This window comes from Nycticebus coucang, chromosome 12 (genome assembly GCF_027406575.1).
Source record: "Nycticebus coucang isolate mNycCou1 chromosome 12, mNycCou1.pri, whole genome shotgun sequence".
NCBI classification, from domain to species: domain Eukaryota; kingdom Metazoa; phylum Chordata; class Mammalia; order Primates; family Lorisidae; genus Nycticebus; species Nycticebus coucang.
The window spans coordinates 92,878,870-92,889,698 of NC_069791.1; the positions used below are offsets into that span (position 1 = coordinate 92,878,870).

General features: G+C 47.7%; 1 protein-coding gene across 7 annotated transcripts in view; it reads left to right on the forward strand.

Moving 5' to 3' along the window:
* SYT17 (synaptotagmin 17) overlaps nt 1–1,994 on the forward strand; it is an 83,503-nt gene extending 81,509 nt beyond the window's left edge. For all 7 annotated transcript variants that reach the window (XM_053556855.1, XM_053556849.1, XM_053556848.1 and 4 more), the window contains one exon: nt 633–1,994. In XM_053556855.1, the coding sequence (XP_053412830.1) occupies nt 633–829 (197 nt within the window). In that variant the 3' untranslated portion in view covers nt 830–1,994. The remainder of the gene's footprint in view (nt 1–632) is intronic.
* Nucleotides 1,995–10,829: the final 8,835 nt, after the last annotated feature.

The window sequence follows — 10,829 nt, forward strand, 5'->3', positions numbered from 1 at the left end:
GTCACCTGTTTTGACTCTGAGTCCCAGAGCTTTGTCAAATGTCAGAGCCAGGATTCACCCCAGGATGCATTGCCAACCCCCACTCCAGGGGACATTCGGCCATGTCTGGAGACATTTGGGGCTGTCACAGCTGCTACCAGCATCTATAAGTATGGACTGACCAGGGATGCTGTTAAACATACTGCAATATACAGGACAGTTCTCTGTGCAGAGTATTATTGTCTTACACGATGTCAACAGTGCCATGATCGAGAAACCCTGGTTCAGCCCCTCAACTGCACTAGAGTGACAGCTTGCTGTCCCACTGGAACTAGCCATTTAGAGCGAGTGCTGCAGGCAGTGAGGTGGCAAGACATAAGTTTTTAGGTGGTGCAGCTCTCTGGAAGAAGGAGCAGGTGGTGCAGAGGCTGTGAGTAGGGACAAGGCTGGCATGGTGGGACAACAGGACACCAGGCGTGGCTGTTGTAGAGACTGAATGGGAGGATGAGATGAGGGAATTGGGATTTCTCGCCAGGTGAAGAGAGAGACAGTCCCCTAAGTGATGACCTCATGCATGCAGTTGAGGATGGTACACTAACGGCCTCTGTCTTGTCCCTGCCTCCTGCTTCCTGCCCTCACCCCTCTCACTCTAGTTTTCGGCCACAACATGAAGAGCAGCAACGACTTCATCGGAAGAATCGTCATCGGCCAGTACTCATCAGGCCCCTCCGAATCCAACCATTGGCGACGTATGCTCAACACCCACCGCACAGCCGTGGAGCAGTGGCACAGCCTGAGGTCCCGAGCAGAGTGTGACCGTGTGTCTCCCGCCTCCCTAGAGGTGACCTGAAAGGCTGCCAGGAAGAAGGCTTTCATTTGTTTAAAAAAAAAAAAAAAGAAAGAAAAAGACAAAAAATGTGTCACATACTATTACATTCACACCTGCAAACACACACACACACACACACACACACATACCCTAAATCCTCTCGGAACAGAGAGGAAACTGACTATTGATTATAAAATGGCCAACTCCGATGAGTGAGCCCTGAGAACTTTGTGGAAGCCCTACCCATAGATCACAAGCTGAGTAGGCACTGCCGTAGGACTTATTGGCAGTGCTGCTCTTGTTGCTACCCCTGCCCCCAAATGCAACCCTCAGGCCAGAAAGGGGACTTTCCAAAAGGTGCCAGCCTCCACTGAGACTAAGTTCCAAGAGTTTGGCCAGTGTGTGGGCAACCTGACTCCCCCACCCCAAAACACTGGCCCACTTGGCAACTTCTGAACAGGCTGCTGTTATTCAAACCTGATACCTTTCTCCAAAGGTGTAAGTATCTTTGTTTTCTTAGTAAATGTGATAGCTAGGTTAGACTATTTAGAGAAACCAAATTGCAACAAAAAAATACTCCAGTATAAGAAGCCTCTCCTGGCTTAACCCAATTGTCCGTGTGGTATGTTCTCACGCCTGTGCCCTCACCAAGGAACATGTGTGTGTGCCTAGGAGTCCTCTGGAGAGAGCAAGGTGACAGGTTGGGACCTCAACCCCAACCACTCCCTTCTCTCTGCCTCTCCCACCTGGTGAGATTTTACCCAGCATCATCCAGTCAAAGACCCCACCTGGGGTGATGGTAACGTGTGTGTGTGTGTGTGTGTGTGTGTGTGTCCAGTAAATAGAATACGTGTGCTAGAACAAAAGTAACATTTTTTGACCAAATCACGGTGACTGTGACCCACCGAAGATCTTCAAAGAACTTGACACATGGATTAAAATGGCCACCACATCCCATCCACGACAATCTCCTTCCTTAATCATACTCTAAGGATCTTTCTGTGTTCGTGTGTGAACCAAAGTCACGTCCCATGTGCTAAGGAATTAGTGGAGCTAGAGTAGATCTCTGTCTCTCTCTCTTTCTCCCTCTCTCTCTGTTGGATGCTTCTGTATCTACCCACAGCATATTGTCTGGTGTGATGGGGAGCTATTTATTGAAATTAAAGATTATTTATTTGTGCCATGCATTTGAGTTACCTTTTTTCTTTATGAACCTGGGACATGGAGGATGAATGGGTGTTCCAGCTACTACTGCTGTTTAACAACCATGCCAGGGACTTGAAGCAACAATATACTTATAGATTTGGGGGATCAAGAATGTCAAGTATTTGCCACAGGTTTGCCTCACTCGAGCAGGGTGCTAACAGTTATTCCAGTTTTACTGTCCTCTAGAAAACCATCCTCTTGTTTGGTGCAAGATTCACAGCTCATTTGAGGCGGATAAATGCCTGGTGGTTTATCCCTCCTGGCAACTTTGGGTATTGCAGGGAGGAACCTCTTGGGTTGTTCTGGTGTCTTCCATCCTGGAGTGGAGGTGTTGTCAACATCAAGGGGGAGAAACAAGAAGTCTGAGTTAGGGTAAGTTCTCAGGAGAGAAAAGAAGCAAGAGATACTTTCCTTTGTAAAGTGGCTTCCTTATTATGGTTGTATAGAAGAAGATACAAGCGTCAGAGAACAGACAAAATGAGGGCAGACAGGTGCATAATAGGCATTCAGGACTGGAGATGGGTAATTGGTGATTAGGCCCAAAGAAGCCACAGTGCAAACTCTGGGCGCTCTGCTCCTTAACTGCGTACTGGACCACAAACCATGAAACTCCTCTGAACCTCAGTTTCCTCATTGTCTTAGTTAGGGCAGCTCAAAATCAGACCTCGGGGCAAGGACCTGGTGCAGATAGTTTATTTGGGAGATGACCCTAAAAGGCAGAAGTAGAAGATTAAGTTGGGGAAAGGAGAAAAGCAGACAGAGGCCATGCTAATGACCATTGTGGGCTCAGTTATGCTGGGGCCCCCTGGAGAACACACCTGCAAATTCTCACTATACAGAAGCTGGAACATTTAACTACTGACCCTAGGCCCTCATGGCTTGAGGGTTGCCCCCTGGAGGCATTAAATATTTGGCACTTTGAGAATGTCACATGGCCTGTAGCAAGCCCCCATAGCACTAGTAGTCTGGGGCAGAGAGAGATGTGTATGCTTGGTGAGGTCAGCTGTGCACGCACACGGCCCAGCTCGCTGCAGCCACAGAGGCTCAGATGGATGGAAGGATGTGAAGAGGGGTGTCCCCTGCACTTGCTACCCTCATGAGCAATGACAGGAGGGCTGGCTGAGCACTGTAAGAGTGCCGACCATCGCATTTAAGCCTCACACAGCAGCCTACGGGGTGCAAGGGAGATACTGTTATACCCTTTCTACGAACAGGGAAGCCAAGGTTAATGAGGTTAAGTGGCAAGTGAGCAATAGACCTAACAGGCCAGCACAGACCTGGCTGGCTACAGCATTTTATAGGTTGAATTGTGCTTCCCCACCACCCAAAAAAGATTTGCTGGGTTCCTAACCCCTAGGACCTTAGAACATGATCCTGGTTAGAGATGGGGTCTTTATAGTGCCAATCTAGTTGAAGTGAAGCCATCAGGGTGAGGTCCTAATCCTAAAATGGGGAAATTATAACACAGACAGAGACAGAAGAAAGAAGACAGGAAGAGCCAGGGAAAAGGCCATCCACAAGGCACGGAGCGAGACTGTAACAGGTGGTTCCCTCCCAGCTCTCAGAAGGAACCAACCCTGCCGCCGCCCTGATCTCAGACCTCCAGCCTCTAGAACTGAGACAATGAATTTCAGTTGTCTGGGCCTCCAGCACGTGGTGTTTTGTCAAGGCGGCTCTAACAAACTAAGTCAGAGCCAGCGTGGCTAAATGCTGTGCTGGGCTCTCTCCCTGAAAATAGGGGGGAAATTCTTAAGCTCCCTAAAAATTCTCAGCACACTGTGTGATGTTTGTAACTACCAGGCATACACAAAGCAGCGTTTGCTGGCTGATCAGAGACAACAGTGGTAGGACAGAGCAGGGCCATTAACGCCTCCAGGAATAGAGTTTGTCAGGAGACCCGAGGGAGGGACATATTGAAAGGTGAAGGAAGCGCTGAGTTTCTATAGAAACCTGGGCCCAAGGTGCCCTGTTGCAGGTGGCCCGCTTGTTTTAATTAGCATCCTCCTCCTTAGGTAGGAGGAGGAAAAGGAGATATATGGGCCCCCTCATAAACACTCATCTTCGGGATGTCGGGGCTTGAGTTCAAAGAAAAAAGATGGTTTGGCAGTGAGGTGGGGGAGTTTTAAAACCACTTCTGTTTTTCCCAGAACCATCTCTTGAGTGAAAAAAACATTCACCCCTTTCCTTCCTTGGCAGCAGACTCTGAGCTCAAAGCCAACGCCAGAGCAGCTGGGGATTCTGGCCCACGCCCTGCACTTGACAGAAGCTGGTGATCCCTGCCCTGCCCTGCTCAGAGGGAATGGGTCACGGTGCCAGGAACAGCTCTCTGGGGCACTGATGATTCCCTCTGGACCGCGGGGAGCTACTGCAAGGGAGAAGCATTCCTTTCCCTTCGGGGTGGCCGGTCTTCCACCGCCAAGGAGATATCTGTTCTCTTTTATGTTAAAAAAAAAAAATACCATTTAAAAATAACTCCAGAATGATTAGTAGATAAAAACTAAAAATTTACATCTAAAAAAAAAGAAGACTAGAAGGCAATGCCCTAAGACAGTGGCCCCCAACCTTTTCAGCACCAGGGACCAATTTCATGGAAGACAATTTTTCCATAGATAGGGAGTGGTGGGATGGTTTTGGAGTGATTCAAGGGCACTAATCTCTACCTCAGACCATCAGGCATCAGATTGTCATAGGAATGCCCAACCTAGATCCCTCACATGCTCAGTTTACAGTAGAGTCCCTATGAGAATCTAATGCCGTGGCTGATCTGATAGGAGGTGGAGCTCAGGCCGTGATGCAAGTGATGGGAAGCGGCTGTCAATACAGGATGAAGGCCGGGCATGGCGGCTCACCCCTGGACTCCCCAGCTCCCTAGCACTCTGGGAGGCTGAGGTGGATGGATTGCCCGAACTCACAGGTTTGAGACCAGCCTGAGCCAGAGTGAGACCCCCACCTCTAAAACAGCGGGGCATTGTGGCGGGCACCTGTAGTCCCAGCTACTTGGGAGGCTGAGGCAAGAGGATCACTTGAGGCCAGGAGTTTGAGGTTGCTGTGAGCTGTGATGTCACAGCACTCTACTGAGGGGGACAAAGTGAGACTCTATCTCAAAATATAAAATAAAAAATAAATACAGATGAAGCTTGTTGGCTCACTTGCCTGCTGCTCCCCTGCTGCTGTGCAGCCCAAATCCTAACAGGCCACAGACAGGAACTGGTCCATAGCCTGGGGTTGGGGAGTGCAGACCTAGAGGTTGGCAGCAGCTTATCCTTTGGGTCGTTATTATACTACCCAACCATATTAGTCAAGGTACTCGAGAGGGATAGACCAGTGGGAAATACGAAATAGGATTTATTCAGGGGAATTGACTCCCCTGACCAGAGAGAGAGAGAAGTCCCATGAGAGTCTGACTACAAGCAGGAGAACTACAGGAGCCCACAGAGTGGCACAAAGCAGGCAGCGGAGCTCAGTCCCAATGTAAAGCCTCAGAACCAGAGAAGCCAAGAGTACAGACACCCTGAGACCCAAGAGCCCTCCGGAAGGCTACGGGGATAAGTCTCAGGGTCTAACAGCTGGAGAACCTGGAGTCTGGCATCTCCTTGAACCATCCTTAGTCTCCAAATAAAAATGACCAGTTCGTAATTCCGCCTAATCTGACACAGCTACTCTGTGTACGGCCGAAAACACACTGATCCTATTCCTCCAAGGAGAAAGTAAAGTTCTTGAGTGATGTTTAGTCTTTTCCTGATATCCCAAACCTTAAATACTATGATGTAAAATGAACAATACTCAAATACTGGGCAGTGTCCATAGCTCAGCGGGTATGGCACCATCCACATTCACCGAGGCTGGTGGGTTAGAACCAGCTAAAACAACAATGACAACTACAACAACAACAACAACCAAAAAAAAAAAAATAGCTGGGTGTTACAGTGGGCGCCTGTAGTCTCAGCTATTTGGGAAGCTGAGGCAAGAGAATCACTTAAGCCAAAGAGTTTGAGGTTGCTGTGAGCTGTGACACTACAGCACTCTACCCAGGGTGACCGCTTGAGACTCTGTCTCAGAAAAGAAAAACAAAATCAAACTCAAATACTGGTATAAAGTCAATAAATATTATGTCATGTGACAAGAATTAGGGAGGAAAGAAGACAAAGATCCTGGCTTAATATATTTGTGTATGTGCACTAATGTATTCTTAACACAGTGGGAAGGAAAACCTCATAACAATCTTTGACTCTGTAACTGGTCATGGGGTGGTAGCTGGTATTCATAACCATCTTTTACTACCCATTCTATATTCCCTTTGTCTTCAGTAAACACCTCAGCTGGTCAAGGTTCTTTATCTGGTGGGGAGACCCAAGCCTTCCTTCCTGAAGGGTGTGGGCCACCTGCAGCCCTGCCTGGATTGGGCCGTTGTAGTTCCCCGTTGACCGTAATCACAGGGTGTGGTTTGACTAAGAGACACCACCAAGGATCTCCTGTACTCCAGACTTGCTCTTTCTTAGCACCACTGCAGAGTCCTAGTCCAGTATCCCCTTGGTAGTCCAGATCAATCACCCCAGCCAGATTTCTTTGTCAGCAATTTGCCAATCATGTTCCTTCCAAGTCCCTGACCGTCATTCGCTGCAGCCCATGAATCACCATGTCATTGTCCATCCGGCCATTTCTCCTTCCAAGCAAAGTGCATGACTGATTGCACTGCCAGAGTTCTGTCTACTGGGAAGATCTCCCCTCACCACTGACCTTCAGGGATGTCCCAGAGGACTGTGAGGCTGCAGCTGTCCACTTCTGAGTGGTGCCTGCATATCATGACCCTTCTGCATACCTGTCCCGAGTTTTCTCTTCCTCCGCCAACTGATGGCAGGTTATTTACACTTCATGAGGTGACAGGTGCACCTAGGAGAGACGGTAGCAGGAGGGGGGACCACGGGCCTGGGCCTTACTTACATGTCTTACTTGTGCCACAGGGGCCTGCTCAGACTTCATCACACACACACCCTCCCAGGTGATGCTGCAGTATCTGTTGTGCACGTCCGGCTTTATGATTTATGGGTCAGATATCACCCAGTTCATGACCGGCCGCTCAGGACACATGGCAACTTGGTGGCCTGGGGTCAAGAGCTCAGTTGCTGCTAAGTCCCATGGTCAGCAAGCCAGCTTTCTCAAAAAGGAAAGTCATTATCTGCAGGGTCTGTTTTTATGATTCGAGGTAGTCCTTTGTTCTCCTGACTGGGAAGCATTCTGCTTTGACAGATCAAGTAGTAGGGTTTAAGTGACAAAGCTACTCTGACATTCCAATCTCCCTAAGCCTTTGAAGCCCTTCCTCTACATTAAACCAGGGGAAATCAGGCATCTCTGCTCCCTCGAGGTGGGCTCTCTTTCGATCCATGCTTCAGCCAACCAAGGCAACAAATGATTAGTGATCTTTCCAACTCCCCAGTCTACGGTAATACCATCTCTGCTTAGTTTGTCCCTATCAATACATTTGGCCTGATCCAACTTCGTGTCCCTTCCATGATAATCCCACACCATTAATATCCGTTCCTGCGCGTGTTCTCTGGAATTCTGCTTGCATAAATGAGAAAATTCAAGCAATTCTTTGGGGGCACAGCATACCTTCTCATGGGCCATAATTGGCTTTTCACCTTTCCGGGCCTGCTGAAGGTTAATCCCCTCGGTCAGAGATGGAAAGGCCCAGACCACGGTGGGTAGAGGAGGAGAGGTCACTTTCCCTGGAAGACAAGACCCATCAGAATCAGCAGCTCAGTGTCCCAGCTTCATCAGGGTGCTCCCACACGTCCCTATCCCAACTTACAGGGTTGCATTCTTCCCCGATCAACACCCTCATTTTAACAGCAGACCAGGCTGAGCATTCGCCTTTCCGTGGGGCTTCGGCCAGTCACAGGATGAGGGCTTGCGTGTGATTTTTAGCGCTCTCAATCCTGTGGCTACGAGAGACGAGGTTCTCTTTCAGGGCACACTTAGAAGCTTTCAGGCTATTTATGTGCAGAGAATTTGAATCCCTGGGCTCATCCTTTTCTTTCACCACTTTGTCTAGCAATGTTAGAGCAACCAACCAACTTCATTCTGTTCCTTGGTTTTCCACAAAGGGTCAAAAGTATCATGTATAGGGTCATCCGACTCCTTGCTGTTTAAGTGATGGAGAAGGAAGGAGTGTCAGGTGACTTGTTTTATATATCTCAGTTAACAGTTCATGCTGCAGACCCCCAGTCGTCTCTGAACTATTAGAAGTGGGGTCCTTAGCATTTTAGGTCTGATCAGATCAGAGAGCCAATTCCAGAAATCCCAAACCCAATTTAAAAAATTCATCTTTAAAATTGTTTCTCTAAAACCACTCCTGGTACCAAAATCTATATTAGTCAGGGTTCTCCAGAGAGAACTAGTACAAAATATAGAAGAGAATTTATTAGGGAGAGTTGGCTCACCTGATCCCAGGGCAGAGAAGTCCCACGACAGGCCAACTGCAAGTTGGAGAACCAGGGAAGCCAGTAGCTTAACTCAGTCCAAGTCTAAGGCCTCAGAACCAGGGATGCCAACAGTGTGGCCCCCAATCTGGCCTGCGAGCCTGTGGAAGGCTGTTTGGGCAAGTCCCAGAGTCCCAGAGCTAAAGACCCCAGAGTCTGGTGTCTGAGGGCAAGAAGAAAAGGGTCCCATTCTAGAATGGGAAAAGAACAGAGACAGTCAATCACCCCTCTGCCTGTTTGTCCCAACTGGGCCACAGTCAACTGTGGCCACCCACACTGAGGACGACTCTTTTTCTCTCAGTCCACTGACCCACAGGTCCATCTCCTCTGGAAACACCCCAGAGACACACCCAGCCACACAGGCATCCCTTAGAGTAATTACATTGACACCTGAAATTAACCATCACACCAACTTTGTACCTTTCTATATAGTATTTTCAAAGGTTCCCGAGTGATCTAATGATAGCTAACATATACTGAGTGCTCATCCTGTGTTAAGCATTTTCCTAAGCACTTGTATGAAGGAAGTATTGATTTGTTCCCATTTTGCAGTTGAGAAAACTGAGGCTTGAAGGGAATAAATAATCAGCAGGTTTGGACTCTGAACATGGATACAATCTGAGTTGAAAGCTATGAAGTCAACTGACATCTACTCTTTTATAATTGTGCTGAAGGGGCAGGACTCTTTGGTGAATAGACAACATTTTTTAAAAGCTAAGAAATGAATGGACGTTGTGCAGCATGGTGGCTCGTGCCTGTAATCCTAGCACTCTGGGAGGCTGAGGCAGGAGGATCCCTGGAACTCAGGAGTTGGAGACCAGCCTGAGCAAGAGCAAGACCCTGTCTGTACTAAAAATAGAAAAATTAGGCGGCGTTGTGGTGGGCCTCTATAGTCCCATCTACTCGGGAGGCTGAGGAAGGAGGATTGCTTGAACCCAGCAGTTTGAGACTGCTGTGAGCTGTGATACCACAGCACTGTACCCAGAGTGACAAAGTGAGAGACTCCGTCTTAAAAAAAAATTAAGAGACATGGATAGATATAGATTAGAGACAGAGATAGATGGGTGGATGGATAAATAGATGGAATGTTGATAGAAAGAAATATATCTTCACCGAACCCCAGCCTGCCGTGAACACAGTGTGTGCACATGGGCAAGTGGGAGGGGACACCAACGCTCCATAAATACAACTCGAAAAAGCCAGAAGATTTATACTTTATTTCAAAGAGAACCTACAACCTTCAAACAACAGCAAAGACATTAATATTTGTTAAGCAAAGAAATTGTCTACCTTCTGGACAGTAAGCTTGAGATTTAGAGCAGAAGCCCCCTGCCTATTTTTGTAAATGAAGTTTTACTAGCACACTGCCAGACACATTCCTGTGTTCCTGACAGAGTTGAATAGTTGTGACAGAGACTATATGGCCTGCAAAATACAAAATATTTACTGTCTGACTTTTTTTTTTTTTTTATTGTTGGGGATTCATTGAGGGTACAATAAGCCAGGTTACACTGATTGCATTTGTTAGGTAAAGTCCCTCTTGCAATCATGTCTTGCTCCCGGAAAGTGTGGCACACACCAAGGCCCCACCCATTGGTACACACAACCCATCTGGGGTTTTAGTAAAAGTGCAGATTCTGATTCAGCACACCAGGGGTGGCGTGTGAGATTTTGTATTTCTAATGAGCTCCCAGGAAATACCACTGCTGCTGGTCCATAGACCATACCTGGGTTTGAGCAAGCAACAAATATTTTGTGAGTGTCCCTTCAGAGAGGGACATGAACTGGCCTACCAAAACCTTTAGACATTTCACAACAACACGAAGGAGGTTTATTTGCCAAATCAAAGGATTCTCCAACTTCCAAAAGAACTTCCAGTGGCTGGCTTTGGACTACCCTCCTTATTCCTATCTATTATGTCCACACTCAGAGGGCCGTTGCTATGGTTTGAACATTTTTCCCCTCCAAAACTCATGTTGAAATTTAATTGTCATTGTGATGGTCTTGGGAGGTGGGACCTGAAGAGGTGTTTGGGTCATGAGTTTGCCTTCGTGAATGGATTAGTGCCGTTAACCCACGAGCGTGAGTTAGTTACTACGGGAGCAGCCTCATCCCTCCCTCCCTCTGTATCTGTCCCTCTTTCTCCTGCTAACCTGCTGCCGTGTGATGGCTTTAGCAACAAGGTCCATGTCAAATTCCAGCACCTTGATACTGAACTTCCCAGTTTTCAGAACTGTTGAGTCGATACATTCTGTTCATTATAAATTACCCAGCTCCAGGTATTCTCGCATAGCCACACAACATGGACTAAGATAGACACATCTGATTCCCCAGCA